At 41.7% G+C, this 15467-nt stretch overlaps 1 protein-coding gene across 1 annotated transcript in view; it reads left to right on the plus strand.

The window, feature by feature from the left end:
• The window catches only part of col23a1a (collagen type XXIII alpha 1 chain a), a 115780-nt gene that overhangs the window by 80124 nt on the left and 20189 nt on the right, over positions 1 to 15467 (plus strand). Inside the window, exons 3-7 of the mRNA XM_040120815.1 lie at positions 4177 to 4221; positions 7451 to 7458; positions 8856 to 8882; positions 15201 to 15227; positions 15314 to 15340. Of these exons, the coding sequence (XP_039976749.1) occupies positions 4177 to 4221; positions 7451 to 7458; positions 8856 to 8882; positions 15201 to 15227; positions 15314 to 15340 (134 nt within the window). The remainder of the gene's footprint in view (positions 1 to 4176; positions 4222 to 7450; positions 7459 to 8855; positions 8883 to 15200; positions 15228 to 15313; positions 15341 to 15467) is intronic.

Raw genomic sequence — 15467 nt, forward strand, 5'->3', positions numbered from 1 at the left:
TTTGTTAGTCAGCATCACTGCAGTTTTAAAATAAAATGCAGTTTGTCCTATGAGCATTCTTCATCTTTGTGTGTAGACACCCATATATTGACACCATACAGATTAGAGGGAAATCTGCCACTGGGATTTTCTTTAAAATAGGGAAAAAGAAATGAGAGAGAAGGTGCTGTAGAGACACACTGCCTCCAGCTCACATGGAAGCAAGAAGTTGACCTACGCTACTTACACCCTTCCTCTCCACACCCCTGCCCAACTTTTCTCTTCCCCCTGAGTTAAATTAAAATTTTCCCTGTTGCAGGAGGAGTAGGATGTGTGTGTGTGTGTGTGTGTGTGTGTGTGTGTGTGTGTGTGTGTGTGTGTGTGTGTGTGTGTGTGTGTGGAGGGGGGGCTACATGGATAGATGGATGGATGCAAGACCTGTAGTTGTGCATACAGAGTATCACGTTTTGATATTTTCATTTGGCTCTTTATTGCTACCAGTTGGTGGGTTAAACAAAATGGGGCCCATAAGAAGAGAAGGAGCTGGGGGGACCAATCCTGCGCTTTGTTCCTTGGAAGCACTTTGTTTGTAAAAACTGCCACAGTGGCTAAAATCAAGCCAAGCCACGGCTACGAGAAACAGACTTAAGGATTGAAGGATGTGTGTGTGTGTGTGTGTGTGTGTGTGTGTGTGTGTGTGTGTGTGTGTGTGTGTGTGTGTGTGTGTGTGTGTGTGTGTGTGTGTGTGTGTGTGTGTGTGTGTGTGTGTGTGTGTGTGTGTGTGTGTGTACACAGAGACCAAAGGTGGTGTACTATAAATGCAGGGAGTGTTACTGAGGTGCATTTGGTAACATTCAGAAGGGAATTGTTGCTCTAAAACATTTAAGAGAAGAAGAAAGACCAATGTCTGGTTTTTAGGACATAGACACATCAGTAAAAGCAGTGGTGGAGAAACTGCTTCCAACTCTGCTCAGGTCGATTGCTTTTGTCAGAAGGAAGGTTTAATATGCCCCATTATATGCATGTGAGTCTTTATGAGAATCTGTGTTTGTATGCGACTGTGTGTGTGATGTTAAAGGGTGTGGGTCATTCTCCGGTTGCTGTTTAAAACCTTCCATGACAAGACTGTTGAAGTATACTAGATCTGGGCTGAGATCCATGTGTTTGTTTCTCTCATGCTCAGGTTTTTGACATTCTCACACACAGATAAACACACTTACAGTCCTGGGGGGAGGACTGGCTAGCTAGCTGGCCTCTGTTCAAACTTTGGACCGTATGCTTCCCAGCCCCACATATAGAGAGGAAACGTTAACTTGAGATGCAGCGCATCAAAGGCATGTACACACAGCTTTCCACAGTTCAAATGCAGTTCAGTGTGTGTGTGTGTGTGTGTGTGTGTGTGTGTGTGTGTGTGTGTGTGTGTGTGTGTGTGTGTGTGTTTATACAGTATATATGTGTATTATTACTCTTCGTATTCATGAAAACTGATGCTGAGTAAGCTCCAGCATTGTTTTTTGTGTCTCACAGAGAGATCTATGCACAGGATGTAGTTTTTCCTTACCAAATGTCTAGTGTTTGTCGAGCCCCATCTTTCTTTCTTTGGGGGTTTTTCAACACCTGTAACAGTGAAGGACACTCAGCACTTGTCCTCCCATCTCTGCACATTAACTTACCCTTTTTTTTTTTTTTTTTTTGCTTTCCTTGGTCCCTTCTGTCTGCTCGTTTGGCATCCTCCCATCTGCTTTACATTGCATGAACTAATCGATCATTTGGGGAAATGTCGTGTTTTGTCTTTGAGTTGCTTTTTGATGTTGATAACATTTGACCTCTAGAGAGAAAGAAGGGGGAAGAGAATAATTTAAATTATATTACAGCCCATTACTTTGTTGGTTCACACATGAGTAAAACATTATCCTCTAGACTATCGTTTACTCTGGCTAACATGCACACTTTTCTTTTTTGGTGTGCCTGTGTGACATTTTCTGACCCTGGTATGTCCCTGCAACACAGGAAGTCAAGACTAACACCGAAGTCACATCATGTGTCTGCTTATTTACGTGTGTTTGTTTGACTGCATCTCAATAGGTATGTGTTCACTGCTCTCTGCTGAAATTGGAATCTGAACTACTTACATGCACTCTGCTCTCCTGTGCGGCTGTTTTTCCCATTAATTTCTCCAGTGAATCCAGTCCTACATCAGCTTGTCATCGCCCACCTCCATCCTCCCTCAATTCTGCCGCTCAGGACCAATCACATTCCCACGTTTCAGTCACTCTGACGCCCGCTCCTCCAGCATTTGGCGACTGACCTGTCGACATTGCCAACGGCTGCCTTTTATGTCTCAAATAAAGGTAGAGCAGGCATGGCCCCCTGGTGACCCATATCTTATAATGTATATCCCTGCACTTCAAATTCCTAGTGACCATGTTGTACAAGGATTTTTAAAGGATTGTGAAGCCATTCATCCATCCATCCCTACGGACTCCCTTCATCGTTATTTTGTGCCTCTGCCATCTTTCTTCCTGGACTCTCCTATCATTTTAACTGCCGTACATCTCCGTCTCTGTCCCTCCCACTACATTTTTTTACCCTGACTGTCTTGCCTCCCCATCCCACCTCTCCCTTACAACCCCCCCCCTTCAGCTTGTCCTCCCCATCTACCTCCCCTCATGCCCAAGGTATGCTCTGTCCCGCTCTCTCTGCAGGGGCCTTGGCCCCCAGCAGAACAGCTCCACACTGGTGTTTATGGCTGTGGGGGCTGAAGCAAGGGAAGTAGAGCCCACTATGGAATATGGAGACTATTAATATAAACACTGTGGCTGGCAGAGTGTGTGTGTGTGTGTAAGCTGGTGTGTGTCTCTGACGTTTGAAGGTGTAGGGGTGTAAAATGATTAAAATTGTTGAAACATACATTTTAAATGAGAGGCATTAGGTACACAGCTGTACTTGTTCTCCATTGTTACATTTTAAATTGTTTCTTTTTCTTGCCAAAAAGAGCGCTTGGAGCCAAAAAAGGGTAAATTGAATCAGATAAAGAACAATAATAGACTTATGTAAAATTCTGGTTCAGTGGCACTCTGAAGATAGGGCCAATCTTCAACGAAAGCAATGGCAACAATTAACTTCTTTTTATGTTTTTTCTTTTATCCTTCAATTTCAAAGTCATTAATAGCTTATTGCAGTTGCATAAAGAAGGGTGGAGAAGGATGAAAGTGGGAGAGGTTGATATGAGGAGGAGGTGGAAGAGCACAATTGAGCTCTCTTTTGAAAGGGCTGGAGAGTCAGGAAGTGATTAGGCCGCTACAGTAACTCCAATAATGACAATAGGGAAAACATGTCTGCAGTCACAACCACTTAGTATCAGGAACAGTTCCCAGTATGGTTCCTATTTTATTACAAGAGCAGGACTGAGTGTGGGAGGATGGGCACATGGAAAGAAGGAGAAGAAGGAAGGCGATGATGATGATGCATGTAGATGACTTGGAAATAAAGGATCAGAATTGTTCCTGTACTGCAAGGTAAAGCAGTATGATGATAATCTATCTGACCCTGAGCAGAAATCTCTTTTTGGTCAGTGTCACCATCTTGTTAAACAATACCTCTGTTAAATTACCAGGCAGACAGTGACGCAAATCAGTAGCGGTGTAGAAATGATTCATGGTCTCACAGCAGCATGAGGTCTGAAAGTCTGGACTGGCCCTCTCGCTGGCCACATCATCCTCTGGTTCCTCCACAGCCCTCCCGCTATTTTCCAGAACTCTACTAGATTTCTCCAGCAACAGCAGAAATCGTTTTACCGGAAAGGTGGTGGTACCAGCTGCAATGCTGCAGGGTCAGAGGAAGGTGGCTGGACGGAGCCCAGGCACTAAGGAATGGGTCGGATTAACATGATGCTGAGCCAGAGTGAGGGGAGAATCCGTCTTAAACGGGCCTGAAGGTCCAGTATGTTCAGCCTGAAATAAAATCATACATCTAGTTCTGAGCGTGATGGGATCTTTGTCGTCTTTTTCTTTTTCTTTTTTTTTGTCTCAGGCATCTGAATTGCTTACAATTATGCTTATGCACAGACAGTTTAGTACTGTGCCTTGCGACACATGACCACCAGCGGTGAGACAGCGAGCAATGCTTGGTTGTTCTTGATTCATCTCTGCAGTGCTGGTTCAGTGGATTTATTGCTCTGTCTGTGTGTTTTCACAGGGCCTCCAGGAAAACGTGGAAGAATGGGAAGGAGAGGGGAACCTGGTAAGTGACACACGCCACCTGCTTTGTTTTTGGTTTTTTTTATTTCTCCTTTTTCCTGAAGACACACTCTTTCCTCATCTCTCTCTCTCACTCTCTCCTACACTCTCCCTCTTTTCCTGGGTGACTAGATAGGCTCCAGGGCTGGTAAAAGCAGTGACCCGTGAGTCAGGCCAACAGATGATGGGCTGCAGTTGGCACTTCTCCCTCTCCCTCCCTATCTGCGGCAACACAGCGCTAACTTTGGCCATGTGGTTGCACTAACTTTGCCCAGATGTCAGTTGTTCTCACTGAGCAGTAGCAGCTGCAGTAGTACAGGTCTAATGAGATTCTCCCTTGCCAACATCGCTACACACCAATATTATGTTGCTTTTTCTTTCGGTCCAGACCACAACACACTCATCGAGGAACTAAAACAGTGCAGAGACATAAATCTATTTACACAAAAGGTGGTCATCCCAGATAGAACAAATGCTCTAACAAGTCTGAGTCATCCTGATTTAAAATGTTTTTTTAATAAGTTTGGCACAACAATTTTAGATGATTTCATCGAATCCTTCAGGGCTGTAGTTGTTCTGCAGGATATGTGTCAGATTGGAAAATTTCCAGTCTGGTTGTGACTCATTGTTGTGGAGATTTATTAGATGTGATCTGCTCCTGTGGAAATGGTGACTAAGTGATAGCTCACCAGTAAGCTTTATTGCTCTGCTTAGCACACTGAGCCTTTCTGAAGTTATCATCCACCAGTAGAGTAGCTTTGAAATCAATTTTTGCAGGCCTTTTTTTTGTAGCATGGCTATGTACTTGATTTTATCTGAAATAGAATATTCATTGATGAGCTGATGCAGATCTAAAGTTTTACTCTATGCAGTGCCAAAGTGCCTTTTATTTTTAAATCTAAATCTAAAAATGTGTACCTTTTTGTTTTTCTGTTAAAGGATGAGGCTGGATATATTTGATATTTTTATTGTCAAAAAACTATTATGAAAAGACAAAAGCCAACAATGTATTAGTTAGTCTCTTGAAACTTTCCGACTTCCCAAGCGTGTTTGCAGCTTTCAGTCCCAGGCCTATTTGTTCCTACTGAAGACCTAAATCTTTAAATACAGGTCACAAATATATGGTTCCATTTTCAAAAAGGCTCAGTAATTTCCTAAACCAACTGGGCACTGTAGTTTTTAGCAAACGTTATTCAAACTGGAGTTAAAATTGTATTCGTCGGTGACTATTTTCAGCTGCAGATTTGGCGCACTAGTGAGTACTTGCAGCAGCATGACAGTGTTTGTGGGACTGAACCAGGGCAACCTTGTGGTGTGGTCTGTTTTTAATAGTTTTTGGACAACAATGGTGGATGATTTCGTTTTTTTTCATGGGACTTCTTGACAGTAAGTAAAATATAGAGTATCCTTTAAATCCCCATATCCTCCTTGCTATCCAAATAACTCTTAAACAACATAGATTATGGAAGTCCCTTTGAGTTCCGCAATACCATTGGGCGATCATCAGGGCAACTAAATGACAATGTTTTTCCTCCTCTTGGTGTTTAGACAGGCGGGGATTCTCATTATGGGAAATCTGGCTGTTTAGGTTTCAGTCGAGGCTGGAAAGTCACTGGCAGCAGGGCAGGAGGCTCTGTATCAATGTTGTTCTGTTGTTTAGCCTAGGTTAAAGTGCAGGGGTAGGTGGCAGGTACGGACTGTTGCAGCCCCCTCTAGCTAGTTGATGACTCTGGGAGAACCTTTTACAAGACAAGAAGAGATCTTCCCCGTTCTCTCAGAAAAACAAATGAGAGTGGAGACGAGAGACAGAAAAACGCAAATCTGAATAACAGGAAAGAGGGCAGACAGAGTACTTAAGCCTCTTAAAATCAGCTCTCACTGTCACCTTGTCTCCTGCTTCAACCCACACTATTTTTTTCTGTTTACTATTTAACTTGTTTTCCTTTTCTCTTCTGTTTACTTCTATCTTTCTCTCTCATAGCCTCTATCTCTTTCTTTCTCATTAGTCTCCACACACACCTGTCTCAAGTTCAATGGTCAAAGCTGGTCTTACAGCCAGTTTGCGTTTGTTTGCCTAACTGTCTAGCCCAGGATGTTCTTGTCACAGCGTCTAGACACAGCTAAACTTGATTGACTTGGTCTTCATGCCTCATAAACCCCAGCACCTCTTCTTTTTTCCCCTCACACCTCTTCAATCCAAGCGCCTTCATGTTTTCAGCCCTCTTTTGTTCCAAAAATGCCCTTTCCCTTGAATTAAACAGAGAACTTCAAGGCTCGTAGAGATTCTTGTCATGTTAGCAGGGCTTTGTGTGTTTGAACAGTAAGAAAACACCACAAATATCCCACATTTCCCTAGAGGGACTCTGTTTTCAATCTTGCTGAGTTTATGTAGATGTTTAGTGTTGCATCCATGCTGATTAGCTGTGCCGCACCAGAACTGCAGTGGTGGCGTCACTCCAAATCGTGCCATAGATTGTAATTGTGTCAACATTCATATAAATCAGCATCATGATTGCGTTAAAATTTAGATCAGATAAATAGAAACCAATCACTTTTAATGGCAAAATCATTTATTCACTTTCTAGGGGTTTTGTGTGATTTATTAGTGCCCTCAGCATTGCATATTTAAGAGAATGTTTTTTATACGATTATTCCATTAAAACCAAGATCACTAAGAACAAGAGGAGTCCTTTAATCATTGCTGTTGTTTTTGGTTAGGCAAAGTATGAGAAGCAGAAAGTTCTTTTTTGCTGCTGAGGCTCAACATCAGAGGATTTCAATCAGATCTGAAAGACTGCCTGAGACCATCTTTTTTTTTTTTTTAAAAGGACACACAGTTTGCCAGCACACCCGACCTTTTCACTCCCCGTCTGTCCTCCATCTACTACACCCATATCCTCGTAGGAAACAAAGTCTTGACATGACTTCATATTCTAATGCCAGACATGACCTATTATCCAGAGGATTGTTTATCATAACAGGTTCACCACAGACTCGAATGGCACCAGCTCTATTGAGCTTGTTCTGTACCATATTTAGGTGGTTAATTACAGTCGTTATCTAACAAACCGCATTGCATGTGCAGCTTTTTCGTTACCTACCACTGTTCAGAGGAATTGATTGCTCTGCAAACCGGAGGCTACCATAACTCATACATGCTTTGCTGTATGTGTCAGTAGAGATGTATAGAAATTATTTTACTAATGTCTGTTTTTTTTCTTTTTCTGTTGCAGGACCTCCTGTAAGTACAATTTCATCTCCTCCAGGTAGTATCAACATTAACCAAAGCGTTAATGGACGCAAAACCATTCCAGTCCTTTCTTCTGACAATAAACCTACATACACACTCACATGTACACACACAGTATATCATCCCCTCACACTGCACTGTACACTGCTCAACAAACTACTGTCCGAGTCAAAAATGATCTTTTCTCCCACAGCAGTGAAACAAACAGACACACAATAGTATCACAAACTCACTCACACATATGCATCCACAGAGCACAGCAATAAATGGACCACCTAGGGAAGCATGTGTGTGTGTGTGTGTGTGTGTGTGTGTGTGTGTGTGTGTGTGTGTGTGTGTGTGTGTGTGTGTGTGTGTGTGTGTGTGTGTGTGTGTGTGTGCTTGTGTGCGTGACTGGATCTGTGTTTGTCTGTGTGTTTCATGTGTTTCATGGTGATGGTTAGTGAGGGGTGACTTATTAGCAAGAAGTTATTCTCCTCTGTGGGACTATAACTCCTGCTGACACACACCCATACACACACACACACATACACAACAGATAAAACACACACACACACACACACAAATACACATTATGTAGAAACAGCTGTTCCCTTCAGGTTTATATTTTTCTTTTTTTTTTTAATTTATTTAAATTTGAATTGTTGTGGGCTACCTGGGAAGATTGATTTCTGATTTATTTTTTATTTTTTAATTTTAATTTTTTGGTCACATATGGCACTGATCAGATACGTAGAGTTAGAAACGAAACGCACCGGAATGCTTTTATGGCAACATCCGAATGGAACGGCGTGTCCGGCTGACATTTTTTAAATCCTGGGAATGGTTTTATAGGAGAAAACTGTCTGTGCAGCTGGTTTACACTAAATGTGCATGAAGCGATGTATCATTTTCTTTTTCCTGCACACATCCAAAATCTTGCCTACGGGACATAAAGGCGATGGGAAGGCGTGGTCATGCGGAGTCGCCTGCCACTCCACAAAGTAACAATCTGTCGGTACAATTTGTCTGAGTCAAGTATATCGGCTGGAAGCTGTCAAGAATAACCCAAGAACAATGTAAATGGCAATTTGAAAACACAAAATTCAGACAAGGCCCACTTTTCAAAGTAAATCTCAAATCTTAACTGTCAAAAGTTCTTCCATCCCAGCTCCAGCTCCAACTATTTTTAACTTGATAATGAATAAACCCAGTTACTACAAAATTAAAGCTTTTGTAAAAACAGAACCATGATCCTGTAACATCATTTTAATCCCCCATTAGCATAAAGTGTATAAGGTCACATGATAATCAGATGACTTGATGTAAACACAGCGTGTTGTGTGCATCTGTTGGTTTCTGTTCTAACCTGTCTTAATGCTTCATGCTTTAATGTCTAACCTCACCAGGGCAAGGTTGGACGGGATGGATACCCGGTAAATTTGATTTGTTATTTATCCTGTCACTCTTCAATTCACCCAATCATGCCTCTATTCTCCCTTTAGTTGTTTTTCGCTTGATTTATTCCAGCTTTTCTTCTCTACACTTTTTAAAGAAATTACCTTTAGTCTAACCGCTACCTGCTTTCTTGCCTCCTCCTGCGATTTTCACCACTTGTTCTTCATCAGTGTTGTATCCTGCCCAATGACTGAGAAATGACTCAAGCACAAAGACGGTTGTATTTAAAGACTGCAGACATTGATTGACCAGAGTGGTTGGATGAGATGAAAGTTTTTATTTCCCTTTGGCAGTTAGAAATATTACAACTTAGTGAATCAAGGCTATAGTAAAAAAAAAAAAAAAAAAAAAACATATTTGGTGCACAAAAGAAAATAATAAAACATGAAAAGCAATAAATATCCAGGCACAGCCCTATCAACATATCATCAGTAAACATTAACAACAGGAGTGTAAACCATAGCAATGAAAATGTGAAACATTCCACAAGGCACAAATCATGGCCTTTAGCTTTTAAATGGGGTTTAATACTTTGGATAACGTAACTGTGCACATCCACAACTACTGAATGCAAAGCAGATCACTGATTTCCATAAGTGAGGTGTACCAGATGACCGAGAGCCAGTTCTTGTTTTTTTATCCAGAGATATAGTGGCCTCCAGTGGCCAGTCTGATTTCTGACTTTGAAACAGCTGATGGATCTGTTGGTGTTTTGTGGTACAGCCATCATCGAATTCTCATCATATAATACAGATACGCCCTCATCCTTCCTTGGTGACCCAAAGTAGTCTCCCGGTGTTGTTTTCTACGGCGTCTTGTTGGTTGTGTCATTATCTAGGCCTATGTTGTCTCATTGGGAATTTTGGGAAGTTCATTCCCCAGGGGACTCTCTCCCAGTCAGATTCCCAGTCTGCCTGGCACTGCACAGCCTTCCTGACGGGAAATGCCTGCTGCTAATTACACACAGGTGGACCGAGCACACAGAGAAGTGTGTCTACATTTGTGTTTGTTTGCCTGTGACTCTGTTCATCTTTGTCACTGTCTTCATTTGGAATCCCAAAGGCTTGGCACATTGTAATGTTGTTGTTTAGAGCTGCAAGACATCGGCTTAATAAAAATGGTGTAATTTACATCTTTAAATCTATATAATCAGGATAATGCTTCCCAGTGTAGTTAGCATAAAGAAATCAATCCTTATGGCTCTATAATTATATAGATTAAACAATATTACAACTGGAGGAGCTCTGTTTTTTGTAGTGTAAGAGGCAGCTTCCTGTTATGATACATATGTATGGGTATGATGACTTGGGAAGCTGCATGTATGAAGTTGCAGTGAGACAACAGTAGATTAATCATACAGACAATTAACCCAGACTGCACATTGTTTCATTTAGCAGGAGCAGAGGTGATCACGTTTCCCGCCGTGAATCTTAAAAAGGGGCATTCTTCTTCCCCTGTCGGCCAGCAGCATTTGTGTATCTGTGTCCATGTGTGCGAACTCCTTCCAACCACCCATAGTTCATGTACATCTCTGTAACAAAGGCCAGAACTGTGGAAGTGGTCAGATGTCTTTGTGTGTGTGTGTGTGTGTGTGTGTGTGTGTGTGTGTGTGTGTGTGTGTGTGTGTGTGTGTGTGTGTGTGTGTGAGATATGATTTCCCACTAATAACTTCTCTCACACACTCATATGGAGAGGGCATGCGCACAACAACACAAATGAGTCAAGTCAGCTCATCCAGAGAGCACTGCGGTGCAAACTGTGTTGTGTCACTGACTTGTGCCAACAAGATTTCTTTCTTTTTTTCCCCATTGTTAAAACAAACAGCTAGATTGCTTTCCAGCACTTTACTCCATTTCCTGCCCTCTCTCACCCTTATTATGTCTCTCTGACTTAAATAGAATTCGAGCCTTAACCCTCAACAGGCAGAAATATTACTAAAAACATAACTATAAAAACATAATACTAAAAACATAACTCAGCAGTATGAACAACTAACGATTGTTATATAAGATGCATGCATGTATGCCATTGTGTGAGGCACACATGTCTCGCAGACATAAAGTTCATCAGACTAATACATACAACCGCCCGCTTCCACTGAAACATCAGTAATATGGTAAACGGTGTTAATGACATGTGGTTTGTCTGCATCTGAAGCATAACACTGTGACAAGTGTGTGTGTGTGTGTCTGTGTGTGCTGATGTATGTTTTTTTCTCCTCGTGTCAGTTCTTCGTCTCATAAATCACAGGCAAAGGGCTTCAGTTTCAGAAAAGAGCCTTCCCGCTGTCAAACAATCAGAGTCAGACAGACTGACAGAACAGCGTAGAGGGGTAAACACACACCCACGCACACCAATTGGTTCTCATTCATATGCTCATTCACCAGGGTACCCAGCCACTAGCATGTTTATGTGAGAGTTCCAGTCTGTGACAGACAGTGGACTTCACTCAGCAGAAATAGGCCGAGGCCTCCATTGTTTACCCTTTCAGGCTGCTGAGCGCAGATTAAAGCCAGACAGTCACCCAACAACATGTCAGTAATTTTCTGTCCCAAATCACACAGCACTCTGGTATGCTTTATTCTGCTCTTTGGTTCTGGATGCAGCCACTATTTTTTTTTTTTTTTTTTTCCAAAGCAGCAAATATCATGTATCACAAATTGTGCTCATGTAGCCCTGACATGTAGTAGAGTTTTGTCCCTGTGGCAACATGAAGGTAACTAGAGAGGAGGAGGAACCGAAAGATATTCAGAGGAGGGTTTATGGATCACAGCAAGAGAGGAAATGATGATATCAAAGGATTCAAGAGAAGGAAGGAAAGTAGAACCAGGTTAGAGGAAAGGGTTCTCAAAAGAGCATCCACTCTCCCCGTTGTCTTCTATTGTGACATCACATAATTACGCTCATCGAGCCTGATATGTGCAGCACATTACCATGTGTATTTCTAACTGAGACGTCTGCTCTGATGTGCAGACACCAACTTTTCAAGCTGCATCCTCAACAATTACATCCCACTGGATAATTACCAGTTGGCACCACAGGGAGGACAATAAAGACAGTAAAGACACCCCTTACCCTGTTTCATTGAGGTTAAGAAACACACTCTCTCACACACAAACACACACACACACACACACACACACACACACACACACACACACACACACACACACACACACACAAACATATGTATGTGTCAGCATGTAAATACACATATATGCAAACACAGACAGAGACATATGCGCTCCTGCAGGCCAAGTTATTTTCCAGAAATGTGTTTAAAAGCCGTCTAATTGGTGGGAATGCTGAGTCAAGTCTGTTTTTTATTCTTTTTCTAAATCTGCTGAGGGACGCTGCAGGACAAGATGGCCTTGCAGAGTAGAAAGACACACAAGAAACCACACACACATAAAAATGGTATTATTTAATTTTCCCCCACATTCACTTGAGGTTTTGGTGGTAGTCTCACTTTTTCTTAACATTAATCTCCCATCTTTTTCCTTCAGTGCTGCTCTATCCTCCTTCCTTCCTTTAGTTCTGCGGCCTGATCCATTGGTGGTATGAGATGAAGAGATTTTAGCAGTGGCTCATTTCTTTTTTTTCTTCTTTTTCTATTTTTATTTGCATTCCAGCCCTTTTTCTTGCCATGCAGTCTGTCTTGTATTGTAGGTTTGTACCACACAAGAGGTGCAATATAACAATGTGACTACACAGAAAGAGAAGCACAAAATATATTAGGGGCCACACAACAAAATCCAATCTCCTCAGCTTCTGTGTTTCATACATTGTTATTCAAATAGACCCTACTGGCCCATTTTGCACTTGGTTTACATCAAAGGTTCCCTGTGACCTCTGTTGCTGATTTAAGTAAGGCTTGTCTATTTTAAAGTATCATTGTCAGTCATAGAAGAGCATCCATTTACTTCCATATTGTTTGTTGAATTATTGCTCCAGGTAGCCGTAGTTATTTTTTGGATCCTACTATATTCCATATTGGATAACAGTAAGTAAGCGAGTCATAGAAGTTATATACTACTATGTGCAAACTGTCAGCTGCCAGATATTAGATTCAGGGATTTATTGTTGAGCATGAACCTGCTCTCACAGACAGACACAAAAATGAAGAACACACATACACATCCTAACAAAGGAAGACACACTCTCTCTCTCACACACACACACACACAAAGCAATAGTACCTACCATTCACAGGCCACTGTGTGGCTTGTTAGCAGCCATAAATCAGTCTTTTTTTGCTAGAGTTCAGACTCTGCAGCAGCCCATGACCTCGCAATGTACACCTCGTCCACTCATCCCAACAAGTCTTGAATGAGCTGAGCCCTAAACGCTCCCAGATGCAGAGATATCACCTCGCTCATGCACTCACAAACATACAAAAACACACACACACGCACGCACGCACGCATACATACATACAGTATACCAGTGCGGAGATCCAGAGACATGGACACAGATAGCAGGGAAAACTCACTGGGACGTTTGTAGGCTCGTTCGAATTCTCACACTTGTATGCATGACATGATAAACACAACATGCTGCATTTAATAGAGCAATGGAACTACCACCTGTCCCGTACTGTACTTAGAATCCAGTGAAAGAGATACAGAGCATTAGATCCTTACTCTTCACACTCCTCTCAACTTTAGACAGTCACAAAAATTATTGAAATAATTGCTGTCCAGTTGGTCCCAGTCATTTGGTCCACCCCAGTCTCAGTCACCTACTGCTGATTTCACAAGGGGCCCCTTGATGAAAAAAACATTGGGCGCCTCAAAGGATTTTCTCTGTATTTTTTCTAGAACTCTTTTATACAGACTGACCACATTTTTGATGAGAGTTTACAGCCATGCCATGGGACTAAAGATGGGCAGTAAACGATCATATGAACTATTAATGACAGCCACTCCACAAGTCAATCCCTCCCCTCCTTTTCTCCTCTCGCCTTCGTCCTTATGTGCCTACTGTCCATCCATAAAAGTAGGCGGCGATGACACTGTGGTAGGTTTTCACTACACGGCTTCAAGCCAGATAGCACCCATGAGTCTGGTAAAGCAGGGAGATGAAGAGAAAAAGATGAAGCTATGTCAGCAATCCAAGGCCAGAGGTGACAACTGTTAATGGTGGTTTCCAGTCTGCAGAGCCACCAGGACTGTAAAGGGCCAAGCAACCCATAACTCGAGGGACCCTGTAAAAACTGTTAGCTTAACATTGAATATGGTCGTTAAAGAGGAAGTCAACATTAGCCTTTACCACATACATCACATTTAAGTATGTCTGGAAAGTTTGATCCAAGAGCCAAGTGTTCCTTTTCTTGTAAGTAGGGATCTAAAGGTTTGTGCCTTTGAACTAAGTGTTGCCTTGCAGAGGAGGTTCAGTGACGGCTTGGCTGTTTTTATTGAGGTAAACAAAGTGGACAACTTGAACTGCTGTTTCAGCACTTGGTTGAGGCTCGACGGGGACTTTTAACGTATTTAACTGGCTGTTGGATTATCTCATCACCGCAAACATTGTGTGGCAGATTAATACAGCTGTATCAAATCCGCCCACAGTCTATCATGTTGGACACCACACACTTAATCTCAGAGTAATTTTAAACCACGGCCACCTGGAAACATCTCAATATCTCAGCCTTTATGTGTGCGAACACACACACACACACACAGACAGAGTTAAATGGGGCAGGATATACATAAAACAACTTTCTTCGCTTTTCTACTTTTTATCTTCCAGCTTTCCAGTAGTTGCAGCTGTTTCTTCTCTGTTGTTTACAAGCTGGCTTTTTACTGTCCTCTCATGACAGATTTTTTTTTTTCCAAATCCACTTAACTGTTTTTCCCAACCTAAGATCATTTACTTTGTCTCCTGAGAGATATGGAGACAAGACTCAAATATTATGAATTACTAGTAAATAACAGACGCTTTATGATGTTTTGGAAGGGAAAGATTTAAAATAAACAGTGTCTTCACAGTGACCTAATCATTCCCTGTATTCACAACATTAGACGTTTTTGAAGCCAGTAATTGAAGGAATAGTTCTACATTTTTTAAAATACACTAACTGTACTGGTTTTCTTCCTGAGAGTTAGATGAGAGGATTGATACCAAACAGGGACATGAGAGTGGTATTAGTCTCTTCATCTATCTCTTGGCGAGAAAGTGAATAAGCACATCTCCCAAAATGGCAAACTATTCATTTAATGGTTTTGTGTCAACATGGCACATGCAACTTTCTACTTTTGTCTTTTTATCATTTTTCTTTATCTGCCTTCCCACAGGGTCCACTTGGATTGGATGGTAAACCAGTGAGTATTCCCAAACACAAATTTGTAAAAAACGCTTTAAGTGACTGACTTGAATTTAATTTTATTTCTGTTTTTTCTCCTTGTAGGGTTTACCAGGTCCTAAAGGAAGCCAGGTACACCATCACAAACCTGTTGTCTTGTTTTGGTTTTCCAATAACACATATCAATTACACTGAAACAATTCATACTCTAAGATTGTCCAACTGTGAATGCAGGGCGTTATTTGGCCTGCAAGACAGG

Source organism: Xiphias gladius, chromosome 23, assembly GCF_016859285.1.
Source record: "Xiphias gladius isolate SHS-SW01 ecotype Sanya breed wild chromosome 23, ASM1685928v1, whole genome shotgun sequence".
Taxonomy (NCBI): Eukaryota; Metazoa; Chordata; class Actinopteri; order Istiophoriformes; family Xiphiidae; genus Xiphias; species Xiphias gladius.